The sequence below is a fragment of the Myripristis murdjan genome, chromosome 20, assembly GCF_902150065.1.
Source record: "Myripristis murdjan chromosome 20, fMyrMur1.1, whole genome shotgun sequence".
Classification (NCBI taxonomy): Eukaryota; Metazoa; Chordata; class Actinopteri; order Holocentriformes; family Holocentridae; genus Myripristis; species Myripristis murdjan.
Genome location: NC_043999.1, coordinates 16,764,087 through 16,791,503, shown reverse-complemented (window position 1 = coordinate 16,791,503; position 27,417 = coordinate 16,764,087). Strand labels below are relative to the sequence as shown.

At 40.0% G+C, this 27,417-nt stretch overlaps 1 protein-coding gene across 4 annotated transcripts in view; it reads left to right on the top strand.

The window, feature by feature from the left end:
- The window catches only part of pip4k2aa (phosphatidylinositol-5-phosphate 4-kinase, type II, alpha a), a 39,849-nt gene extending 16,124 nt beyond the window's left edge, over positions 1 to 23,725 (top strand). For 2 of the 4 annotated variants that reach the window (XM_030079532.1, XM_030079531.1), the window contains exons 3-12: positions 4,524 to 4,621; positions 4,754 to 4,850; positions 7,641 to 7,793; positions 8,353 to 8,499; positions 9,043 to 9,081; positions 12,778 to 12,894; positions 17,316 to 17,429; positions 17,845 to 18,085; positions 18,496 to 18,599; positions 19,030 to 23,725. In XM_030079532.1, the coding sequence (XP_029935392.1) occupies positions 4,524 to 4,621; positions 4,754 to 4,850; positions 7,641 to 7,793; positions 8,353 to 8,499; positions 9,043 to 9,081; positions 12,778 to 12,894; positions 17,316 to 17,429; positions 17,845 to 18,085; positions 18,496 to 18,599; positions 19,030 to 19,110 (1,191 nt within the window). In that variant the 3' untranslated portion in view covers positions 19,111 to 23,725. The remainder of the gene's footprint in view (positions 1 to 4,523; positions 4,622 to 4,753; positions 4,851 to 7,640; positions 7,794 to 8,352; positions 8,500 to 9,042; positions 9,082 to 12,777; positions 12,895 to 17,315; positions 17,430 to 17,844; positions 18,086 to 18,495; positions 18,600 to 19,029) is intronic. The other 2 variants (XM_030079533.1, XM_030079534.1) reach the window with 2 other exon arrangements.
- The last annotated feature ends 3,692 nt before the right edge of the window (positions 23,726 to 27,417 follow it).

Below are 27,417 nucleotides of genomic sequence, written 5' to 3'. Positions count from 1 at the left end.
ACCCAGCATGCTGACTAAACTTACTTCCTGTCCAATGAAGCTACAGCACATACTTGCTTCACTCTGTGCCGGAAAACCAACCTTTATCACCATGGAGACAAACAGGAAGTGGTGGTGTGAAACTTGGCTGCAAGTGTGATAGCTGCAGGGAGATAAAGGCTGACAGTGACGTTGGAGGTGTCAGATTAAAGCAAAACATGAGAGCTACTCTTCAACGCTTAAGACAAGAATGATAACATGATAGCCTGACAGATAAAATAGGAGTTCTTGACTTTGAATAGGAAACTTACACTGTGAATTTATTTGGCATCTTCAGCTTTACTCTTTCACTGCATCTGGTGTTTGTTTTTTTGTTTTGTTTTTTTCTAGAATTTAATGTTTTGGACAAACAGTCCCTATTCGTCTCAAATTAAGGTACCTATCTTTTTACCACTTTGTTTACTGAAGCTCGCAGCCAACACATCAGAAATAAAGTTAAATATCAATCATCAGTGTTCATCCTGTTGGTTAGGCCTGCATCTCTGTTTCTCACCATTTGAGTGATATTGTGTGTGGGATGCATCTCATAATAGGACCAAACCAAAGAGACACCACCTGATGAAAATCATAGCAGTGAAGAGCAGGTGAACAGAGTGATTGTGTGTAAAAGCATAATTAACAGGAATGAGCAAAAATCCCTTTCAGAGACAAGAGATGGGGACTTTGTGGGACTTCACCCTATTCATGATTGTGTTTGCAACTTCCAGTTTCTCCCGCTCAGTCCTGCACCTATGAAGGAGGATGTTGGGGGTTTGGGTCCATAGTGATGGCTGAGCTGTTCTGCTAGATAAGGGAGGTATACAGTGTTTAACATTAAACAATGGCAACATGTGTCACTGTTTTTTTTTATATTGTTTTTTATGTGATTTCCATTAACATTTAGAGTTTTGTACCTTGTTGTGTTCTCACATACAGTAAGTTTATCTGTGTATATGTGTGGATGGTAAGATGAAGCATTGTCTGTTCCCCTGCCTCTGTGTGAAATAGAGCTTTGTTGGTTAGGTGACGTCTCCCCGCTGAGTACCCAGAATGCATCTGTTTCACAGCATCACTGTGACGTAAGTGCCTGTCACACCAGGGCACTGAGACATGCATGCATATGGCTTCTTTTCTCTCAACCTGTCTTCTCTTTTAAATTCTTTCCCATATGCTTTCTTTTCTAGACATGCTATCCTCGCTGTCTCGATCTTAAGGTCTTCTCCCTCTGACACACTGATGCTGTTTGTCTCTCTTTTCTCTGCTAATGATGTGCACAAATTCCGTTGCCCTATGCTCTTTCTCCACTGTTTCTGTGCTCAAATAAAGCTTACAGTAATCCTTGAGGGGCATTAAGATGCAGGGATTTCCATTTGGAGTTGTGGTTCTCACCCATAGAGAAGACAACATGAAAGGGCTGCGTCCCTATAAACAGTCTTGCTCCGCCTGTGTGCAAACATTTTGGTTGAGCTGTTTGAAGGCAGAACGACAATAGCGTTCATGGGCAGTTGCACCCCACAGGTCATTCTTTTGCAGAGTTCAATGTTAAGAGATTTTTTTTATTTATTGTTGTGTTTTTTATTTGCTTGGTTGAGCTAGGTCACAGCTCTACTTGTTGCTCTTTTCTCTTCCAAGCTCTTAGTTTAAATCAAATAGATTTGGTCAGAAAAAGCACAACACATTCTACTGTAGACAGGTGGCAAAGCAGAGAGGCAATGTTAACATGCTTAGTATTGGGTGAGAAACAGTGAGACGTTAACCTTTTTGGACTCTGGCTATTAGAGCCCTGGCTGACCATGGCTGACCATGCAAGTCAGTTAGTGGGTCCATTGGTCAAATGCTGTGTTAATGTTTATGGTGTTGTAATTCTTGCACTTAGAGCCAGGATTGAATCATGTGAATGCATACTGAAATCAACTAACAGCAGATTATTATATTGCATTGTATAATTTGATAGGCTTTGAATTTCCAAGATCTTCCAGGATCACTTATAATCAATGGGTTAGCGAAAACTGGGTTAGATACTTATCTTAACCATGCATTATACAGGTGAACAAAATCACAAGCATTATACTCTCTTAAACAGGACTTTTCTTGAGCCTAGCTCTCAAGTGTGCCAGATGCTTTCATCAGTCAGTCAGTCAGTCATGCTGAGGCCATATTCTGCACCATCTGCTGTGAGGCTCCTGCAGCATTACAGGCCCTCCGTCAATCCCCAATGGCTAAAATATTGGCTACCTCTTCTAAAGCAGCTGCTGGAATTGCGATACGATACCAGCATTTGCTTGTCTGCGCAGTGTTGGCTATGAAGAATGTAAAGCACACTTGGAGCTGCACTGTCGATGAAGGCACACACTTTTGTGTTTGTGTGTGTGTGTGTTTGTGTGCATGCTTAATGTTAAAATAAAGGATTGAGTATTTTGGTATATTCAGAAGATTTATATTAGCAAGGTGGCTACTGTCCTAAAGAATATGACAGGCTATTAATAGATTCAAGCAACCTGCCAGCACATAGCAAGACACTCACAATACACACACAGACACACACATACACATAGTTATACAAACACACAATCATGGCTCATGTGTATCAAGCTGTGCCTGACTCACTGTAACAAATGTCATATCTTGGTATTACAGCAATGTGGTGCATGGCCAGCTCCAAATGGAAATTCCTGCAATGTAAAATGGCCTCATTTGTTTGAAGCCCTGCTGTTCATTCAGTGTAGAAGGTTAATTGAAGCCCTCAGTTAGCTAATTTTGAATTCTATCGAACCAAATGCAAATGTGCAGTCAAAGTTGTGTATATTCCAATTTGCTAGAAAGTATGCAACATCTATTCAACTATGGCTGTATATATAAATCAGATATACTGCCCTAAAATCAGATTTTTTGTTTGTTTGTTTGTTTGTTTGTTTGTTTTAAACAGATGGTTCTTTGAATGGAGGTTGCCTCCCACAACCCAAGTTATCTTGATTTGGTTGTACTTAATAAATTTCATGTGAGAAAAGAGGAAGTGGTGAATATTATCCTATGCAGGACATTTTCCCTAAAGCTTTGTCAGGGCTCCTATTTAAAGAAGACCTCTCTGTGGTGGCCTCTTGGGTGTAGTTTTATATCTTAAGACAAAACTTGAATATTACTGGACAGTTTACAGCAAAATGTGACATTAAAGATTTGAGAAATTTGATGCTATGCATGATGAAATTATGAGTAAGTATAGAAAAATAGCCCATTGGCTGCAGAGAAACGCAGCACAGACTGTGACCGGCACCCTGGCCACCTGTCTCATCCTTGTACTAATGCCAGAACAAAAAACATGTCCACACAGTATGCTTGCAGGGAACTTGATGATAATAATTAGAAGAAGAAGAAGAAGAACTTTATTTATATAGCACTTTTCAGAAATAAGTTACAAAGCGCTTTACAAAGACAGAAAAAACAAGAGATATTAATAAATAATAAAAGTAGAATTGATACAGCAATGGCAAGGGAGGTGTGAATTACTAACACACAGTAAAAACAAGTACAAAAAAGAAGGATAACCAATTTATGAGTAAGCAATTGTTGCAGAGTTGTGAGACCCTGACTCAGTCTAAAGGCTTGGTTTCCTCTGGTTTTTAGCCTTGACCTAGGAATCACAAACAGGTCTCTGCTGAAGGATCTCAGGCTGCTTGCAGGTTTGTACTGGGTTAGCAAGTCAGTGACATAATCTGGGGCCAAACCCAAACATACTTTGTAAGTGATCATTAAAACTTTCAAATCAATTCTAAAACATACAGGTAGCCAATGTAGAGATGCTAAAATAGGCATCATGTGGACATTTTTGTTAGATTTTGGGAGTAATCTTGCTGCAGCATTTATGATGGTATGTGCTGAAACTAAATTATGTTATGGTATTCATGAGTTGTGTTGTATTGATTGTATAATCAAAGGTGGGATCAGTAGAGCAGTCAAATATGAACAGTATGTTGTCCTTTTTAGCAATCTATGGAAAGATGGACTTTATTGGGTAGCATTATATTGCTCAGGGGAAAAGGTTGTGTTGTAAAGTGTGAACTATTCAGTTAGCACTTGGTTAAATAACTCCTTTGTTGACATTGCTGACCTGCTCCTGAAATAAATTTAAGAAAATATTCTGAACGCGATATATTTTAAGCAACAGCTCCATGAAAGCTCCCCTACCAGGCTTGCATCAGAAATAGTCTAAATCAAATCAGCGTCCCATGTTCTTTCCACTATAAGCTCTGCCTCTGTATTTACAGGTACTCCTTCAGTGGTTATCCTGCTAAAGACCAGATTATGTTTTCCCGCATTTCATGATTAGTAATCTTGTTTATATCCTTCTTTCAGTGTTTCTCTGAGGGTTATGATTTTTTTCAGGGTTTTATCTTGTGATATCAGATTTTTTAAACTCCCAACTCCAAGCCATTTGTAATGGGTCGTGTTTTAACCTGTTTTTGACCGCTTTCTTCTCACATCTCTTCTTCTCTTCTGTCTCTGTCTAGATAAATGAGCTAAGCCATGTTCAAATTCCCATCATGCTCATGCCAGATGACTTCAAGGCCTACTCCAAGATTAAAGTGGACAACCACCTCTTTAACAAGTAGGTTATCCTTCTCACTCCTTTGGTCATTGCAGTTAACATAACAGAGTTACGTTAAAGTAAAATTTGTTTCATCCACAAAATACTTTTGGACTTACAGCATCTCTTTTTTCTGTGTCTGTGCATGCACAGGGAGAACATGCCAAGCCATTTCAAATTTAAGGAGTACTGCCCTCTGGTGTTCCGAAACCTCAGAGAGCGGTTTGGGATCGATGATCAGGACTTCCAAGTATGAAAAGATATATTCACAAAAAGAGGATAAACTGAGCAGCAGTTATTGCTACACCTGGGACAAATAATATTTTCAGATAAAGCCAGTGTTTCTTTTATCCGACTTTATCTAAATTTTACTTATTTAGTAAACCCAGCCATCTGCTACTGCAAGCGCATTTAAAATCAACACTGCTAACTGTGGAAATTTTTTTTGACCCAGGTCTAACTAGAAAACTGTTGCTCCACTGTGCTTTTTTTCTCTCGCTCTTCTGTTTCAGCCCATTCCTCCTCTTTCATTATTTTCCTCCCTTTCCCAGTAAATCCCCATTCCCAGGACAGGCAGTGAGTTGGCAGTGTGTGGAGGTCAGTGTGTCCCAGCTCAGTGCAGCTGTCCTTCTCACATGTTTACATTAGGGTTCGGCTGGCTGCAGTGAGTGGGCAGTTGGGGGTGTTAAGACTCTGGCCAGCGCCATGGAATTCCTCGACATTCTTGGTGCTCAACTACTATTTTTCTACATGAGGCACTCCTGTCATTTTGGGCCAATGATAGATTCCTAATTTGTCCTTCAAGGTTCACTACTGTCCTTGCCCTAAAACGGGTTGGCATTATCCCTGGTTTTATTACACCATGGCAGCCAGTAGGCAGTGGATGACAGCTAGGGTTGGGCATTGATAGAACCAGAATCGGAAGAACTGGTTCCAATATTGCAAGAATAGACTAGAACAAAACACGTTTCACTGATAATGTATTCCCAAGTAGCTTTTCACAATGTGACATGACTGCATCAGTGACATACAGACATCATGTAGACAAGCATGCAACTGCAGAAAGATAGTGTGTGTGGTGCAGATACATGTGATGAAGGCCAACAGAACAAAGCAGCCATTACTCGTAAGGGGAGAAATACATCAAATTTGATTAAATATCTCCTAGTGTATGGTGTGAATGAAAAATGAGAAGAGAGAGAAATTAAATGTAAATGAGGTGACAGCAGCCAGGGCTCCATCTCGTGTCTGAAAAGCTTGCTCCATTTTAGAAATTGACTTAGAAAATTGTGAAAGGAGTCAAATTAATAAGGGAATTGTTGAGGCATCAACCGCCGCAACTACTGGTTTTAATAAGAAAAGCTAACAAAATTCAACTTCAACTTTTTTTAATATATATGAATATTTGTTGTATGTTTATTTTATTTTGTTTTTATTAATTACTTTTTTCGTTGGGGGAGGAGTGGGTGATGTCTTTTAATCATGTACATTGGTATTGTAAGTATTCTAAACCTTTCTGCTATGATGGTAAAGCACTTTCAGTCAACTATTGTTTTGAAATGTGCTATATAAATTAAAGTGACTTGACTTGTTATGACTTGACTTGACTTAACTTGCCATGGACTGAAGTGGAAACAGACTGACCTTTTTCCTTACATAGTGATACCTTGTGGAGAAAATAGCTAACTAAACCGAGAAAAAAAAAAAAAAAAGAATTTAGGATATCACTTTGATTTCCATTCATGAAAACCTCAGGTGCAGGGCCTCTTCAGCATTTTCAACCGCAACCCAGGCTATTGGTAACCGTTTTAGTTTTTCTTAATAGGGACTTTCAGAAGCAGGACTACAGTGTGTATTCTATTTTTAATCTGAACCTATAAAAAAGAAAGCTGTTTGAATATTCTTTAAAAATAACCTCTAAGTTTCATCATCACTTCAGGATATGAACCGTAGATGCTAGGAGTCAAAGAGGGAAGAATGGAACTGAGGGCTGAGAACACCAAGAATTTTGGGGAATGAGGTGTAGGGTCAGTCATGTTGGATCATGTTACTTTTGTGCTCAAACTTATGGGCAGCAGCTGTTTTGTATATGTGTGTGTGGCCAGGCAGCAGGGTCAGACCCTCTTGGTGTGCTTAAGATATTACAGCAGGATGGGAGGCGGTCAGACGACAAGCGGCTCAATCCAGGCTTCTCTTTTTGGGTGTCATCCAAAGATGATCAAACAGGGGCTTTTTCAGCTGTTTGACCCAAACAGAGAACATGTAGTTTTCCCTCATCTATTAAACTACTTTGGTTACTCATGACTCATAGTTTAAGTGGTACCCTCTTGAAATCTCTCCTTTATTGTATGTGTTTTTTTACCTCTTAAGAGGAAGTCAAAGATAAGTTGGCAAAGAAATGTTCATGCTTATTTAGGAACCATGTCTACTCAGCTTATTAGAATATGACTTAATGGTCCTTTCAAGAACGAAATATGGACATAGGTTAAAATATACCTCACTCCAACTTATGACTCTGGAGAGCTGTAATTAAATAACGCAGCCTGAAATACAGCTCCAGTGCTCCATAACAAACACTCTCTGTCCTCTTCCCAAAGTGATCTCCATGTCTGAGAGTAAGTTATTTTTAAAAAAGGTATTCTGTGTTTGGTGAGGACAGTTGTAAGACTGAAAAAAGTACTAGAAACAATCTATGATATTTAAAAACTATATATGAAAACATAGCATGGAATAGAATAAGGAAATTTGCTGTAGCCCCACATGAGATGCAAGATGGACATTGGACTGCAACTCAAAATGATACAAATCAAACAGAAAAGACATCAGAGGCATCAGATATATCACATTGGCCTACTGAATGTGAATTTCCCAGTCTGGGATCAATAAAGTATATAGTATAAGTATCTATCTATCTATCTATCTATCTATCTATGAAGGCTGTGCAAGGGTCAAAAAGACAAACTGACAACCATGTCACTGAGTGTACACCCTTATAAACCATGACAATCACTCCTCCTTTCTGTTTATGCTCTGTTTGCAGAATTCTCTGACACGCAGCGCTCCCTTGAACAGTGAGGCCCAGGGACGCAGTGGAGCCCGCTTCCACACCTCTTACGACAAACGCTACGTCATCAAGACCATCAGCAGTGAGGATGTGGCTGAGATGCATAATATTCTCAAGAAGTACCACCAGGTGCCTGCAGCCTATCTTTCCAGAATACACACACACACACACAAGCTTTGACCTGTGCATAATGTAGGCCACACCAGTGTTTATCCCTAGGGTTTTTTTTTTTTTGGTAGCTTAGAAAGGAGTCAGAAACAGCATGCATACCTCATGGCACTAAATCCCTCATTTGAAACCAATACTCAAGATATTTTTCAGGTGGAGTGAAAGCATTTCAAAGCAAAGTAGGCCATCTTAACTTTTCAGTGGTAGTGAAAACAGCAGGCATTACACTCCCTGAAACTGTGTCCTCTTCCGTTTTAGTATTTCACTTTAGGAGCTCTCACAATATGGGCCTGCAAAATAAATTTCAAAAAGTGGAAGTTACAAATTCACAGGATTGAACTATTGTACCATTTGTTTAGAGCCCTTAGGTCATCTTGTCAGTTGAATCATGTCAATAATTAACATTTATTTCTCTTTGGTCTCACATGCTCTCTCCCCTTCTCACACGCATATAGACAATGAGCAACCTTTCTGATTATGAAGGAACAATAAATTGAAAATTGTTGCTCTCTTGCGGTAGTTCATCGTGGAGTGCCATGGCAACACGCTGCTGCCTCAGTTTCTGGGGATGTACCGCCTCACCGTGGATGGAGATGAGACCTACATGATCGTCACACGCAATGTCTTCTCCCACCGCCTTTCGGTCTACAAAAAATACGACCTAAAGGTACGAGGGCAGGTGTGGCTGAGTGGAGGGAGAAAGTGGAAGTGAGGAAAGAGATGTGATCAGGGAGGGATGAAGAAAATAAAGAAGGTGAAAAAAAAAAGATTTTAACTCAGCCCCTCTGTTGAAGCAATGTTGCCTCTCTTCATATAGTGATTTATTGGACTGAAGATATTTTTCACCCTGAAATGTTATTATTTTAGCTTTTAATACAAGGACCAACAGGTTATGAATTTGACATTTATTTTGAGACTCTTAAATTATGTATAATGTAAAATTACTGTGCTTGTCTATGATGTCTTTTAAGAAAGTTCCATAACACCTTTTTGCTTAGAAGTCAAGCTCTGTAATAGCATCTGCAAAAATCTGCAAAAGTTTAGATTACAAGGTTTAGGAATACATAATTGATACCAAAGAATGACTGCTGTTATAAGATGTGGTATCAGGTGACAAGACAAGGAAGTTGGAGAAGATTAAGAGTGGTCTCCCAGTACTACTAGTGACAACTGAGTAAAAGAGTTATTTTCTTTCCCTTCTTTGTTTCAGGGTTCCACTGTGGCAAGAGAGGCCAGCGACAAGGAGAAGGTACACAATCCTGTGATAACCCAGATTACAAGCTCGCACATACAGCGTATTGAAACTTAAGCACAGCCCTCTTGTGAGGACGTGTTAACCACAACTTAATATATAATCAAACACAACATAAGCTCTAAACTTCTAATTTCAGTCCAGTGTCTTTCAACCACACTAAACACTTAGTCATTCACTGACAATTAGTTAGTGATTATGATTACTAGCAGCCACTTCATGTCCATTAAAAGCCATGAGGAACATGAGCGAATGAGAGAGAGAGCTAACTATATTTCCACTGGGTTCAATAACCAACACAGCTTCTGAGAACTCCAAGCCTACTGTCATCACCCAAATGCTCTGGCTAACACAACTTTGGTGTTTGTTTTTGTTTGCCTTTGGGTGTGGATGACAGTAGCAGATATCCATCATCTTCAATTAGCCCCTACCTCATTATCCCGTCCTTCTCCAGCCCCTGCACGCTGTTTGTGTGCTTTTAGTTTGCTTCATTCCCCCTAGCCCCGCTTTTGCAGTCCCATCACTTCCCCTGCTTGCTGTCTGTGTGTGAGAGATTGAGGGTTCAAGTAGGTGTGGATGTGTGTCTTAAGAGTTTTTGTATTGTTTTTTAATCAAATGTTGTTGCTGGATTGCAAGTAGTTGTGTGGATGGTATATTTTCCACAGACCAGGAAGGATGTGTGTCTGACTCTGTGGCTTGTGTGTCTGTGTGGACAAGATATTTTGTGTGTTGCTGAAAATGTATCCAGTGTCACAGTTTGCCATGAGAGATGGGCTATTTTCAGTCTTTGGCTGATGAGCATCTTTGAGAGATCTTTGAGATCTGTCTTAAAAGAGTTATGTTACTGAAATCTCTAACCCTGAAATTGTTTGCTGTGCTTCTTGTTACAATTTTATCAACCACTAATTAGAATGACATCTCACCAGGCAAAAAGAAATTCCAGGCTAAAGGAGAGTTTTTTAACATAACATGGTAACAAGGAGTTGCTGTAGGCTCACAATAGTTCCTGGCCTCAGTGATGCAATTTATTTTTCTAGAGTTAAGTCTTTGGGTGTGGTCAGCAATGGATGCTGCAGGCAGCGTCCCTGAGTACTAGGCTAACTCTGGAGTATTGTCTGGCCTGTCGGCTCAGCAGTATGGATAAGGGCTGAGTCACTTGTCCAAGGTGACTTTGTGTGTTTGTGTTTGTGTTTGTGTTTGTGTGTTTGTGTGTGTGTGTTTGTGTGTTTGTGTGTGTGTGTGTGTGTGTGTGTGTGTGTGTGTGTGTGTGTGTGTGTGTGTGTGTGTGTGTGTGTGTGTGTCCATGTGATAATGTTTTACCATGAACAGAGTCCTTCAGTATGAGCAGTGTCATGGTTTGAGCCTGAAGGGTCTGAACTTTCCACTGGAGCTTAATTTGCAGATGCCAATCAGTGGTGCATGGATGACTTAAGGGAATCCCCAAACTAAATATTGCCTAAGTGAAAGAAGGTAGAAAATATTAGGCTATCAGGCTTAAAATAAAGAGTTGGTTGGAAATACAAAACAGTGTCACCTCTGTCTGCAGCTCAGCCATGTGTGAAACACTATTTACAGACTAACAATGGAGATTAACAAGAATGGGATAAACTTTGGCAAGCTAACATGTAAATGTATTTAATCCACCAGTCACTGTGGCTATTGAATGAAAATGTTTCCTCCCCTGACTGCTTCTAACTCAAAAAACTTACTCTAACCTTTACAAGTTGTTGCTTAGTTTGTGGTGATTTCTTGGATGTGTTATACCGTTAAAAAAAAAAAAAAAAAAAAACTGAAGCTAGTGATCAAGAGCATTATGCAGTTACTGCCACTGAGGCTCAGGCCTTGACATTGCCTTGACTCACATGCAGGTTGTAGTTCACATTTATTTTAGAGTGAACCGGCATACACATGTACACACACATGCAGAACTTAAGGAAAATCTTTGAGACACAACCAGGTCTCAGAGATCAAAGGCAGGGAACTGACAAGTGACATGCTGGCTTCTCCACATGGAACAGTACCGTCATACACAGATGCCAAAATTAGAAAAGCAGTTATCTGCTGCCAAAGCTGTTAAAGGTTGTGAATGAATGTGTTGCCCTTACATATAGTTACTCTGACTCAGAGCTAGGTTAGTGCTATCTCTGAAACACACTGTCCTTGTAAATGAGGATGAGGGTACTTGTGTCACATGTAAGAAGAAAAGTGAGTGTTTTTGTGCACAAGGTACAGTGTGTATTAACATTGCTTCACACCCACAAACAACAAGCACGGCAGGGTTCTCTCCTGACTGCATGACCGACCTCCTTTCATGCATGCGTCTGCATGATACATGATCTCTTTTTGCTTTTCTTCTGAAGACATTAATTCTAACACATTCCGATGTGTATGGACACCTCATTGTACTGCATGCTGTGGACATGTCCTGTTCCACTCACATGACATGTATTTTTCTTTATACATAAAACATAGTTTGGGGATCTTGTAGCTGCTGTCTATTAGGGTGCAGCCAGCTAGCACATAGCAGATATCGGCTTGTGATTCACTGTACGTGTATCATTTCACAAAGCAGGGTATTGGCAGGTTTGCTGGCTCATTTGTTTTTCTTAAATTTTCATAACACGAAAACCCAAATTGAATAAATTTGGTCTCACCAAGGCCCATTAAATCATACTAGCTGTTTTTGTCATGTGGTGGCCCACCAAAAAAAACTGTTCATGACCCATTTAGGGCACTGATCCACAGTTTAACAAAAGTTGGTGTATGTGATTCATGCTATTTTAGTATTTGTCTTGTTGGGAAAGTGCAAGGATGATTTTGTATGGTATTAAATAGCTAGTGGTCCTTGCTTTGTGGAGTACCACCTGTGTCTGCACCAGGTTTCAGCTCAGTAGCTCTCTGCTACTGTTGTTTGTTGTTTTTTGTTTACTCTTCTCTCGCTCTTCATGCCAGCACCGGCTGGCATTTCCAGTGGGGGTACATGGCTTTAATGTGGCGGTATGACTGTGTGTGAACTGCTTTGATCTTAGTTTAGTAGTCCACTTCCGCCACTTTTTTAAGCTTTGATGCACTTGACTTGTAGGTTTAGCAAAATGCAGGTTCATAGAATCCAAATCAGTTTACTGTTGTGCCCCTGCGCTGCATAGTCCCTCCTCCTAACCTTCTCAGGAGCACTCTGCCAGTCTACGTAACTTTCTCTGCCAGGCATTAATGCTGGCAACCTCACACAATAGATCGAATGCCAGTGTCACACATGAACACAGACCAAAGTGTTGAGAATTACAAGTTGTTTTTTTTTGTATGTTTGTTTGTTTTTTAAGGTGGAGGCCAAAATGTCATCAAAAAGTGAACATTTTCACTTATAAAATAATTGGAAGAGTTTGACCGTACACTTAGTGTCATTGTCATTGGTTGGACCAATCTTCATGCTTTGGTCTCAGTCCTTTACTCTGTGATGTAGTCATTTGACCAGACAGTTGACGTTGAGATGCGACTTTTTTGCCGAGACATAGTAAGCCAGTATTCAAAAGGATCTTTCTCCTTGATGCCCTTTCCAGCGCTCAACCAACTTGAAAAAGATGTGTACTGTATTTTCTTAAACACTTTGCCTTTACTTCCAACTTCCTTCCTCTCTCCCTTTTTCTCTCCTTTCCTCCACCCCCCACCGTCCCTCCCTCGCTCCTCCTTTTCTAGCAGCCGCGCCCACCAGAGGACGTGCCCCCGCGGCCCAAATCTGGTAACGTTCAGCAAAGGCTGCAAACACTGCGGATTGCCACGCGCTTTTACTGCGCTATGAAACACGTAAGAGATGTAAGAGAACCAGGGCTCATATACCAGGCATGATCTATTAAACCAATTTTCTTCTTTTTATTATTTATTTATTTATCTATTTATTTATTTATTATTTGCACAGCGGAGCGAGTTTTTTTTCCTATTTGTTTATTTTCTCGTCTTCTCCAGGCTGACACGCTGTAACTTACTGCCACATTTCGCACCCTCTTCATCCCATTTACAGTCGTCCTTCGTTCTTCTATCAGCCAGTCCAATTTTAGCTTTGCCAGACAGTGCATTATTTTCCCCCCTAGTTGCTCAACAACAGCATCTTGTATTTGAATAATTAGAAAGCAAGCAGTTGAGGAGTCAGGTGAGGTGACAAATGGCATGGACAGGCCAAGTCTCATGAATAAAAGCTTGACAGGACCCCAAGATGGAAAGAGACAGAGAGTATGTTTTTCCATTGCTGGAAAGGTGCTATATTTCAGCCAGACTTTGCTCATGTACTTTATTTTGTCATTCCTATCAGTGGCAACACAGCAGAAGCAGTAGAGTCTCTCTCTTATAATGAGTTACACTAACAAAATCTGACAATGTTCTGTTTTAGGGATACAGTGGTAAGGAAAAGACCTTAACTTAGGTGCTGTCACTTTTGGTCTGTTGTTCTAAAATCAGTCAGTAGAAATGGGTTCCTGGTACTGAACTACTCCAACACACATTTATTGAAGAATATGTATCAATGTCATGGTGAACTTTTAAAGCCAGAACCAGTAAAGCTTTAGGGACACATTGATCAGGACACTTGTAAAAATAAGAAACACCACACACCCACCATACACTTGGATTTTGCCTTGTAAATCCATCAAGGAGAGTGACTCAGGAGTCCAGACCGGGACTGAATGCAGCCTAAGGTGTAGGGGACCTGTCACTTAAAAGAATTGAAGGGTAGATATGAGGAAGTTAGGTTGCCTGGCTTTGTGTCCTGTGCTCCACTGTAACCAACAGCACACGTTGTTTTGCAATACAATATTTGTTTGGCAGTCAACAAGCAGTTGGCTGAGAGCAAACGGTTAAAAGCTAGGCTGAGATGAGTCAGTTGCTGTCTTCCTTCAGAGTGTAAGCACAGGGACTCTGGTCCACAGGCAGTGTGACTCAGAGGTCAGTAGTATCTTACATTGTCCTAACTGTTCTGAGGAATTCAGCATTCTGCGTTTTATGAGCAGTCAGCCACGATTATCGTTATCTTTTGGTAAATAGATTTTCAAGTCAAATAACGCAATACACAACTTTATGGACATGGAGCGCTGATGGGCAATATTGCCTCAGAATATTCAAATCAATTACATGATGACTACTTGTTGCCAAGAAAATTAAAATATGTTTTTCATCCAGGGTCTCGCTGTTTTGTGTATATTGACTATTGTGTCTAAAACTTTCCCAGTGTATGAGCCTAAAGGTTTCAGGGAAACCTCTGGTAGTAAATCAAAATAGTTTGACCTGAAAGGGACAACCCATACCATTTATTACAGTTAATGGAATGGAACACCCATGGTACACCCTCTTTTTAATTTGTACTCTGTATCTGGACGTCATACACACTATACTCATATCTGGACACTTACAAACTCCATGTTAACGCTTCCAACAAATAATTAACTTTCACCCTTTTCTGTTTGTATCTTTTGCAACCACAGAAACTCCAGAGCAATGCGCTTGTACTCCGATATACACAACAGTTAATTATGCACATACAACACATGCAGACATATGTTCACATGCAGTAAAGCCATACCTCAGGGACTGTGGTTGACCCAGATTTTGTACTGACTGGCTCAAATTAAGCTAATCGGTCAGGCCACTATGACAGAAAGCAGCTGAGTAAACTAGTATGCAAAACCAGATCACATGTAGGAAATGTGGTATTTGTTGAAAGTATCAAATGTCTGGATAAATGTGAAGTCTTTGATCCATTTTGCCTTTTGTGTACAAATGCCCAAACATCAATTTATTAAAATGTTTGAATGCTATTCCAGAAATGCACCTTTTTTCATTAGGCCCCTGCTGGCCTTGAACACATGGACATTTTTAGGCTGCTGACAACTAATCAAAGTGTTTAAGGACATTAGACATCACATTGAGGAAAGCCATTTACTTTCTATCTTCCCAATAAGGTGTTAACAGTGACTGTGTTACATGGTGGTTCTAAAATGGCTCAGAACAAGTTCTGCTAGTGATTTTTTTTTTTTTTTTTAATGTGTTAATTGGCACATAGTTGAGTAAAAGGTCTAGAAATATCACAGTGCCAGCATATTACAATTTCTTGGCCGAGCCATAGCATGTCAAGACAGTCTTCTCAGAAGTCCAGATCCATTTTTCACCAGCTAACTATAGAGACAGACATGAGATACACTTTTGATGCTGCAGGAAATTCATCTGTCACATAGCTTCACAAGTCTCATCTCTGCCCCACCCTTTCTCCCTGCCTATTTCTTCTCTTTCTGTTTTTTGACCTACCTCAATTTAGGAGTCAGACACGTTTTGATGCAGTCAGTGTAACAGAGAAAATCAATGACAGCCCAACTGATAGATTCCTATGCCTGACTGAAAGAAAATGTAAGATTGATTGAATTGGTAGAAAGACTGAGAATGACTGGCATGAAAAAAGACAGATGGGGATGGACACATTGAAAGATGGATGAACACAATGGAGATAGGAAGATGCAAATAGATTTAGGTGAATTCTTTCAGGTTGCATTCATTCTTTGCAGTCAGCCTTGCGTTGCGTTCCCATTTACTTGTATGTCACATCTGCATTCAGTCTAGCAGTTGTACATCCCATATTTTCAGCAAAATGGAGGTCTATGTCTGTATATATATGTGCTCAAAGGTCCTATCTTTGTGTTTTGTATACTTGTGTCCGTCTGTGTGAAAGTTTGTGTTATGTATGTGTACGTATGTGTGTCAGTGTGTCTGTAGTCTGGGCTCATTCTAGTTCTACAGAGCGCTGTTATGTGTTGCTGCTCTTGTCCCGCTGCTATAGAAACTGTAGTAGCTAAGCTGCTGCTGCCCTGTTACCTCATTTCCTGCTCCTCAGAATAAGCCCTGTCCTTTCTCACATAACCCATCTGCCTCCCACAGGCTGTTAGCAGTATTGCAGCAACCTGGTTAAGACAAACATAAACCACAGTTACAAGAAACGATAACAGGAAAATCCTTCTTTCTGCTTCTTTGTAGATTGCAGTAGGAATCGGTCACAAGGATAGTCTGGCTTTAAGACGGTTTAATGTCTGGTTGATGCAAACAACCATGATCTGGTTTCCCAAAAGCATTGGTGCATTCAAGTGTTGTGTCAGTATAATTTGTCACAGCGACAAGCCGTTGCTGTTGAACTGATGCTTTTTGGACTCCATCCAGTGCTGATGAGGTGGTTTCATGAGTCTCAGATGAAGGTCCTTTTCATGAGACAAAGCTTATAGATCCACCAGATGTTTTCAAAAAGCCAGCTACCTTGAACTCCTGTACAGTGTGCCACAGTATTGTTTAGCACAGCGTGTTTCTTGTTGTGCTAAAAACTGATTACTTTCCATTGAAAACAACATGGCTACCTGAGAATGGTGCATCAGGTGGATCTGTATATTGCGAGCATGCCGCATGCATCGCACAGTCTAATTGTTTAGCTTAAAACGAGGTGAGCCATGGTTTGGACAGTCAACCTGTACTTGGTTTGCCTAAACCTTGTACCAGTGCTGAATGTGGTATTTGGCTGAAGCAGAGACAGGTTTGTCTAACAAACCATACGCTCAAAACCTCATTCATGTTTTGTGGGGTTTTTCAACAGGCAACAGGACCTAGTCTCCCAGATACCAGTCCGTGATAACAAAATTAATCTAACAAATTATTGTAAATAATTTGACTCGTCCTTTCTTTGTGCTTTTTGAAATACCCCTTGGGTCTTTCAGTGGTAAAGAAGACATCATGTCATATACTAGTCCTGGGCAAAAAATGAATATATTTTAAATGTTTGATTATAAGTTTTGCTTTAAATATTTGCGATAAAAGCATAAAAAAAGATTCTGGTGTTCCAACTTTTTAGAATTCTTTTTTGATTATGTCTACCACAGTTCACATATCTGAACTATGGCAGGCATCACAAGTATTCAAAACCATTTTTGAAAGTAAATTTGGAGCGTTCAAACTCAGTGAATCCCATGGATTCCAAACAAATTATTTGACATCTATTGATGTGTTTTTAATATGATTTTCTGAGTTGATATCGATTCATGGTCTGTCATTCCTAAAAGGTAAATTGATGAAAGCTGATTTAAGCATTAACGTTTTGACACATCAAGAACTACATTTTTGCCCAGGTCTGCTGACTACCATGCCATAGGTTTGAACAGTTTAGTTTTGATCATTATATTGTTTGTCGGGCACTAATCTCCACTACTAATGGGCAGGCCAAGGAGCTGCCCACCTACAAGGACAATGACTTCATCAATGATGGGCAGAAGATCTACATTGACGATGAAAACAAGAAGATGTTCCTGGAGAAGCTTAGGAAAGACGTGGAGGTAAGTATTAAGAATGTGATCCAGAACCAAGTGTAGGCCTTGTGATAGGTCAGTGGGTAGAGTGTGACACTAACATCGACAAGATTAGAGGTTTGACTCCTAGTTTGACCACCCATTTTAAACATGTTTGCACTCATGGTGTTGTCAGTACCTTTGGATCCATCAAATGGTATATGTAAAGGAATATATCTTGTAGTTGAAATAATTTGACTAGTAAAATATTATGGAGAGCATAGGAGTGTTCATTGAAAAGCCTTCTTTGCTTATCTTCTCTCTGTATTAATCTTTCATCTTCTGGCCCCAATTTTTTACCATTTGTTTTTCTTCTTCCTCTTCTTTCTTCTCATCTACTTCCTGTCCCCATGTTTCCTCTGCTCCCTCATCATCTTTCTCCCTCCTCTCCCCTCATGCTCAGTTCCTGGCCCAGCTCAAGCTGATGGACTACAGTCTGCTGGTGGGAATCCATGATGTGGAGCGAGCTGAGCAAGAGGAGGTGGAGAGCGAGGACAACGAGGGCGAGGAGGAGGGCGAGAGTGATGGAGGGGGCATCGGGACCCCCCCTGACAGTCCCAGCAACACCCTGGACAGCACCAAACCTCTGTCACCTGGAGAGTTTGATCCCACCATCGATGTTTACGCGATCAAAAGCAATGATAGTGAGTGTCAAACAGCATGCTGGGCTTTTATTTGTTTTTTTCAAAGCTTTCTGTAATGAAAACTTATTTGCCAATTGTTTAATCAGTAAGACTTGTTTTGTTTCAGATGCTCCATTTTCATAATGCAAGTAAAAAAAAAATGGGCAAGAAGCCTTATTATGGCAGATTTGTTGTTTGTGAAAAATAGATTGCATCAAAGTTTTAATTTGTATTATGACAAGATAAAACAGGAGTGTGAGCTCCCCCTAGTGGGTGTAATCCTCTTAACTTGGATTCAAAATCTAAGACCTCATTTCTGTATCATGTGCACAAGAAAGTTTACTCTGTAGATTTTTTCATTTAGATTGTCATTGTTTAATTGCTCCTCTTCATTTTTTTCATATGTATACCTGACTGTCTTAAATTTCCAGGTGCTCCAAGGAAGGAGGTTTACTTCATGGCTGTCATAGACATCCTGCAGCATTATGATGCTAAGAAGAAGGCTGCCCACGCCGCCAAGACTGTCAAACATGGGGTATGGAGCTGGGTGCAGGGGTTTTTAAGCTGTGTTGGAGGTCAGAAATAGCTCTATACAGTGTTGTAGCTCTTGACCTCTCACCTCATGACTCAACTCAGGCATGACATTAGGGACTTGAACTTGGAGTTGAACTTAGGCTAAAGAACTTGAGTCCCAACTTGAGGCTTGGAGACTCAACTACAACACTGGCTCTAGGATCATATTCCTTACAATAACAACAATGAGCAAAATATAGAATATGAAATTGCTTGCGCTACATTAAATCCCTTATCCCTTTAACAATTTCACTTCTTGTGTACACAAAATGCACATACACACACACATACACACATCAAATCACTTGGCTAAGCAGGACACAAACACAAACCTGTGCTATCTGAAAACCATGTGGTGATTTAAATGTATCTCTGTGTGTGTCCCTTTGCAGGCTGGAGCTGAGATCTCCACAGTGAACCCAGAGCAGTACTCCAAGAGGTTTTACGATTTCATCACCACTATCCTGTCGTAGCCCCTAGGAGTCACAGGGGGCACAGGGGGCACATGGGGCACATGGGGAAGGGGGGGCAAGTGGGGAGTAGGGCGGAGAAAAGAAGTGACGGAGAGAAATCCATCAAGAAGCTGACGCGATAAGGTGCTGTGAAGGCTTTGTATCACTCTCTCCCTCACCCGTTCTCCTAAACTCTCCCATTTTCTTTCCCTTTCTTTCCTTTTGACGGGGTGCCGCGCTCTGCAGCTAAAAAACATCATTCGTTTACATTTAACCTCTCCTTTGTTGAGTTTTGTTTGTTTGTTACTTTGGACCATAAGGGTGTTGAAAGCAGGTATCCCCGTCGTTATGTTTTTTTTTTTTTTTATAGATTATATTCATTTTTGGTCTGTTTGGTTGTTAATTTGGGAATATGGCTTTTTTTATTGCCTCTAACACAACATCCCACCCTGTTTTTTGTGTTGTTTTGTTGTTGGTTGTTTGTTTTTGTATTTCCCATTTGAAGTGAGGGGGAGGTTGGGGAGGGAGTGTCGTGTGGTACAGCGGTCAAGGGGAGTTCAGAGGTCAGATTACAGCACAACGTGAGGTCACTCTCGCGATAAGTAGAGAAGGGTTTGAGCAGGATGCAGAAAGGAAGTTTATGTTGAGCCTCGTCTAATGCAATCGCTTTGTTTCAGGAAACAGGAAGCAGTCTTCCAATAGGCCAACAGCCAGACCCCACCTAATTTGCCATACATGTACTCAGCCAAACTAACCCTCCCATTTGGGTTCCTCATCCATCACTAACCCCTTAGACCCTCCCCCCAACAACGGCTGTTCCCTTCCCCAGTTACCATCCCCCATTTACAATTAATGCATCAGACTTCTGGGTTATCTTCCTGCCACACACACACATACACACACCGCTTTAAGGTCAGTTGTATCCAGTAAATCATAATTCTTGTCTATAGCTCTAGTTGTGTCTTGGTGTTTGTGCATGGTCTGCTTTGTCCCCTTGCCTTCCTTTTATATTCAGTAATTAAGAATGAATGAGGGAAGGATAGATGACTTAAAATGAGAAAAAGAGCAGGCAACTTGTAATTCATTCTTGTAGTTTTCATCAGTCATGTCGAGTAGTTGTGGTTTCTGTTCCTTCGGCAAGGAGCAACCCAGAAGTCTTGATAGGTTGTGGTGGTTGATAATTGTAACTCCTTGTTATCTTCCAATAAGCGTGTCAGTTCAAAACATCAACAGCCCTTAACTTTCTGTTGCCATCAGCACCTTATAACTAAAATAAAAAACATTGCACTTTTTTTATCCATTGTTAGATGATAGAAGCTCTTGTTCTGTTACATGCAACAAAACAGCTGTCTAGAGCGAAAAGAACTCAGCTCTCTTAGAATTGAATCTTGAAGGCCCGATCCCAAATCCCCCATCCTGCCCCAACCTTCACCTGTGGGTACTTCATACAGATCTGAAGGGATTGGATGGGAAGAATTTACTGCAATATTTGACAAGGGAAAATGGACAAACTAACCTTTCCAGTCCTACCATGGCGTGCTGGCAGTGGGTTTTGGGACCTGGCCTGAGTGTTGTGTTAGCAATAGTGTGAGTGTGCTAGTGCGTTCTGGGCAGACAGACGACGGTTTACCTGCAGCATTGTACCAGCATACACCCGTCGGCAAACAGTGTGCGTGCATGTGTGTGTGTCAGTGTTCCAGGAGGAAAAGTCAGAAAGGGAGAGAGGAAAGGGATGGAGGGAGGTAGGGAAGAGTAGCCAGAGATGTAAAGATACTTTAGGTGTTGTAATTCATTAAGTCACCCAAACAGCATCGGCCTCTTCTCTAACCTTGGCTGTGAGTCTGTTATTCATCGTTGTTTGTGTTGTTGTTGTTGTTGTTGTTGTTGTTGACATTGTTGAAAGGTGATTCATTTGTGTTTGAATTTGGCAGATTTATGAATTGAAGTGGTAATAATTTTTTTTGTTTTATTAATTTTTTTTCTTGTTTTGTATATTTTGCACACGAGGAAAGGAACCAAATGTTACGCATATGATCCCAATTAGTTGATGTGGTCTTAACAAGGGAAATGCAATATATTTGTATGTAAGTGAGAAGAGTTTGTGCGTGTGATGTTGTGTATCAGTTCCAGATAACCAACTAAAACAAGTAACGTCGTCCTCCTTGACTAATCTAACCCATGCAAAAAGCTTCCATCACAATATGTTTGTTTAGATATCATAGATTATATTCACATTTATATTTTTACATTGCATTTTAGTCATGAAATACAGTTGTATTTATGGAAAAAAAGAAAGAAAGCGCCACCTTTGGGAGTGAATGATGGTGCTGTGATAAATGAAGAATGATACTGCTTGAATTTGTACAATGCTTACTATAGATGTACTGTTATAAACAAACAAACAAAAAAAGTCTGGAAAAAAAGGAATGCATGTCACAGGACTAAGTTACCTTTTCCGTCTGTAGTCTGTGTTGCTGGCTGTTCAGGTCCCCTCTACCTGTATCCCTACACTTAGACCAGATTTGTGTGCTCTTCAGCATAATAGTCAGTCCCTACCATGCTTTAAATAACTGTTTTCATTGTATACACTGTGGAAGAGGTGTGCCTTTATACTCCAAAATTATTTAATTTTGTATTTTGTAATCTTTTTTTAAAACAAAGTAAAAAGGTTATTTTAATAATGGGGTGTTTACTTTGACATGTATTGTTCCCAACTTTGTTTTCAAACCTCCCCACCTTCCTCCACACCAAAACCTCTTTGTTTAGATTTGTCAATGTTACTCAGTCAAATTAATAAAATCATCTTGATGATTGTGTTTTAAACAACAAAAAGTCAATGGCTGTCTCAAATTTGAAAGTTGGAGGTTTCTGTCCCTAGGTAAAGTTCCGTTTAGATTTTGTAAATCCTGACCTTTGGACCAGGGTGTGATTCATAAATCTGATCGTTCAGTGTCTACTGGCATCTCTTACCTCCTTCTCAGAGTGAGACGGCCTCTGTGCTGATGTTAACCTCTTGTTCATCCCCCACGCTGGTCCTGCCTTGGTATACAATGTACGTGTGGATGTGCATTGTGACGTGCGAGTGTGTGTGAGAGCGCGTGAGCATACACATCTGTGTAACTTGTAATTGTTATTTGTCGTGCTTCATCCTTGCTGATTGACAGCTTCCTCTGCCTTGGGAGTCTGTCCATACTGACCATCTTCATCACATACCAGCTAACCACATATGCAGTGTCAGATTTCAGGGATGTGCTTTTGTGTTTGTCCAGAATTTCATGTTTGAGTATACAACTCCCATCCATTTCTAACAGATTGTTCCTGTTGCTTCAGTGCATCATTACATTTTTGTGTAGCCCTGATTACATCTGAGATCTCACTATCAGCCTCCCAGCTTATTAACAGGGAGGTTAACAACTGATAGCTCACTTTAAGTCAGTGGTTAGATGCTATTTCTGTGTGCTTTCACTAAATGGGCTATTATTTTTTATTGTCACGTAACTCATACTGTACATAGGATATCTCATTAAGAAAACAGGGAATGAGGGAACGCAATCAACTTCTAGTCCGCTTTGCTCTGTTGGGCCCTGGAGGCCTCCCTGTAGTCAGAAATGAGCAAGCTCACATAGAAAACAGAGCAGTGCATGCTGGGAGAGTGAGTTTTTTTTTTTCTCTCTCTGTTTTTGTTTTGGGTATATTAACTCTGGACCCAGTGTAAAGAAAGCAGTGGCAATGATGCCATTTCACAGACTTTAACAGATGGAAATTAAAGACAATAACCACACACACACACACACACACACACACACACATTCTGCCAGTGTACTCTGAAATGAATGATTTGTCATTGCTGCCGTAACTTCACCCATGACTGAAGTTCTCCACCCACCATCCCTCCCTACCCCTTACTGCCTTTGAATTCACCCCTTCATCCAGCCACCACCATTAACTTGCCAAAAGCATCATTCCAATCTGTGCATCCCCATTGGCAGTTGAATCTACCCCACATGAGCTTGAATAATATTGTACTGGTGTGTAATGTATCTCTTTGAACTGAATTTGTTTCATTTTTAACATGTATTCTGGGAACTGGAGGAAGGTGGCCATGGCTCATATGTGCAGTGTCTAAAGTTATGAGCTATATGAGAAGAAACAGCCCGGTGTACACGTGGTTTACCAGGCGTTAAGGGAATATGAGACTAAATACAATTATAAATACAATAGAATGGAGGCCGGGCAATATCTGCTTGGCCGGGATAATTTCCTTCAGCCCTCTGATTCAAAATCAAATCACTTTTTAGAATAATCCAAACTCATTTTGAAAAGCTGCTTAAAAACAGTGCATTTGCATGCACACACAGGGGCAGGAAACCCCCCCTGCAGGATGCGTCCTGGTCTCCTAAAGGCCCAGAGTACTTTTAAGCGTTGCTAAAAGCATATTAATGTGTGTGCATGTGTGAGTGTGTGTGCTTGTGTATTGCTGTCTGTCGATGGTTGGTGGGAATCCCCTCTCAGTGACAGAGAGGCAAAAATGATGTTGTATGATGTTTATTGTTCTACACATTTAATGATAATGAAAATAATACACTCCATTCCATAAGCGTTCACTCAAACCAATTAAAGCACTTGGTCTGCTTAACTCAGAGTCTACCTTGGATCTTTTATTTGTTCATTGTTTCCTGCATATTTCCCTTCGACTTTGTTTTACAATACAATTTGTTTTACTTTGTTTTACAGGTTGTATAGGCAGAAGTTTTTTTTTTTTTCACGATCATAAAACGGATTCACATAAAACAAGAAAGACTGCCTCGTATATACGTTTTTATTTTTATTTTTTAAAATTTCTATTTATGTATGTATGTATGTATTTATTTATTTATTTATTTTGAAACACAGGCATTATGTTTGTAGCCTGCTGTTTTCGGTTGAGTGATCTTTTATACTTGTAGTTAAACCTGATGGACCAGTGTCACCCCCAGCTTTAACCTGGCGTAATGCATTTTCCACCGTGGTTAAGAAATGTGAAAACAAGAAAAAAAAAAAAAAAGCTGGTTGCATAATTGGATTTAAGGAAACTGGTGAGAGAAAGTCGGACAACGATAGCTACAAAGAGTAACGAGCAGGGTTTGCATCGCAGTGTAAAATATGTCCTTTAAAAAATAATTAGTGCTACAAACTTAAAGGAGGAAATTGCATGATTTCGATTTGATGAGGAACTGCTTGTGAACGGTTTTGTTTCCCTTTTGGATAAAGTTGACGCTTATCGATTTTTCAAAGCAGATAATGTATTATCCAGTTTTACTACTGATTAACTTTTGATAGAAAAAATCTGGTTGTTTTTCAGGGGAACCCTGGTAAGGTGTTCTTGGCACGGGAGAGTGATGGAGATTGATCGTGATAGAATAACCATTTTTCAACAGATGGCATTGCCTCTGGTCTGTGAAAATAATCATGTAGCCTGCCGATGAAGCAGGCAAACTTTGTGTGGCAGGAAATACCTTAAACTGATCAAGACCACATAAAGAAAACTCTGATTAACATTTTTTTTTTTTTTTTTTATGTTGGCGCAAGGCTTTAGGCTAAATAAAAGTGTAAGGTGAGAATGAGAATAATGAGATGCTGTGTTATTAATTGCAATAATAAAAGTTGTGCTGAGCTGGTTCTGAAGCAAAATAAAGCCGATATGGAAAATGTGAAAATCATTTGTTTATCTTTTAAATCCATAACCAACAGATATCAGCCTCTTTAATGCGTCGCTATAAGACATCAAAGACAGTTTCAACAAGAGCAAGAAGGTCTAGTTGTCTAATCCTCAAATAGTTTGTATTTTGAGAAGAATATTGACAAAGTAAAATTCTTCTTTAATAGGCCTACCGTATATGAATATTGCAGTGCTAAAAATATAAATTCCCTATTGGTTGCCCTGGAGGCATCACTGTAGGAATATGGGCCACCTTTTTTTGTTTTGTTTGCTTGTTTTGTCAGGGAACTTTCCGACGTCGAGATGGAGATTGGATCGACAAGTGTTTGTTTTTTTGTTTGTTTGATTGTTTATTGTTGTTGTTGTTGATGGTTACATTATTGTTGAATAAATGCCCACAGCCAGCAAGGAGCTTGTAAATAATAATAATTTAAAAAAAAAAAAAAAAAAAGGTGGACGATCAAAACCAACAGGGCAGCCTGCATCGATTTTAGTTTCAGAAAAGCCCTGGAAAATGTTTTCCCCTTTAAAATGTTTTGATTGCTGCAGGCTACATTTAGCTGTATAGACTAAACCTGTTAAACATTTATGTAGATGAAACGGTGAGGGAGGCGGCTTCCCTGGACTGAGTCCTGTGCATTTCAACTATCAGCTGACCTACAAAACACACACACACACACACACACACACACAAACCCTCAGATATGTTTACACACAAAGTACACATTTTTATCCTACACACTGCTGCACTACCTCATGATTTGGAAACATGTGGAAATGTTGCATTTTACTGTTACTGGGCCTGATGTAGATATCACAGGAGGTAGATATTGTTCATATTTATTTATTTATTAAAATATATTTCATATCCAATTTTGCAAATTATACTTGGTCAATATCAATAAATTGGATGAGAGTAAATTCTTATCCTGCAGGAGAGATCTGCTGTTATACACAACAGACGGTGTCTCACTGAGTCAATAATAGCTCACTAATGCTAAAACTAATAATTTGTAATAGGGACACATTCAAATGTAAATATATCGGTGGTTACGAGAAAAACAGCTTACATACTGTATACACTGAATTCCTTGGTTTACAATTTCCATGTTTAAAACGTATTATCATATATCAGTGGACAGAAAAATGCAAAATATTGGTGTTTGGACTTGAATGAACTCAAATACACTGTGAATATATTTTTTCCACTGTGACAAAAACTGCGAACGGAGAAACCTCAAGTTTGACGCACCTGGATTTTCTCTGTGAAGGTTTTACGTCCACATCGATACAAATGTCCACATGACGAGACATTTATTTTCAATCTTAAAATATTATTTCCTTATGTGAAAATATCCCCCAGTAATCTGAGATTATTGCGCTCGTCCGCCGCACTTTTAAAAGTATCAGTTTCTTAAAACTAGGTTAAAATAAGGAGAGGACATTTTATTTAAAGTTTTGAAATAAACTGATTTGCTTTTGGAATCATGCGAAACCATCTCACACGTCTCAGATATTTTTCTCTTGTCAAAAAAGTTTTAATCTCTCAGTAGCAGATTAAATAACTTGGAAGGATGTGTAGCCTATTGGCGCAGTGCAGACAGGTTGAGTCGACTGCATCCGTGTCAGATCTGAGCCACTTTCACATCTGATCCGGAAAACATATTCACACTGTGCAGACAATAAAGGGGAGGAAATTTTCACATGGTCCACATATGGTCAGAAAATCAGGTCTTTTTCGGGAGGGGGGGTGTAAATCCAGCCTAAACATCGTCAGATCTTTACTGCGGCAAGAGGCAGAGCCATATTTTCACCGTCAGTACAATGTGGAGAACAAGCAGAGACAACCCTGCAGACAATAAACAAAGAGCGGGTCGCCATGTGCACCACAGCTGCTGCTGCACACTGCTTAGCCGTGCAGGACGGGCCAGCGGCCGCCAGGTGGCAGCACAACCAATGAAAACGACAGCAGAGCCAGAGATGGACTACAACGACGATTCAATCCATGCTTATTTCACAAGACAAGGTATTGTGTTTACGGTGTTTATGTGCTATGAACAAATACGACACATGAACAGCAAAATAAGCTCAGTAGAGCACATCACTCTAGACATATGGGTTTACCCCCATGCATTTGTACAAAACAGGAAAAAAAAAAAAAACAACAACAGCTGGCCTGTAATAGGGGTTGTTTGCTATATACATAGCCTACGAACTAAATACACACCTGCTTTATTAAATATAGCTGCAGGATAGACTTGTGCTCATACATGTAGGCAGCAGGTCTAAGTCTCCATGTCAGCTAACAGCCACTCCACTGAATCTCACTAAAACCCCACTGGAGCCGACCTTGACCTCTGACCCCCCTGTGGAGTGGGAAGTGTTTCCCTGCAGGATTAATTATCACATTATTTGTGGAACTTGTATCTAAATGGAGCACAGGCTGTTAAAGTAGGATAATGCTGCCATGCATTGTCTTGACTGTTAGGGTTAGGTTTGAAAATGGAAACAACTCAGTTTACTTGGATAGTGCCCTTTTGAATGTTTGACTGTTTTCCACAACAGTGTTTTTTTTGTTTGTTTGTTTGTTTTTTGTTTTTTTTATCATTCTGCGCAACATATCCCTTGAA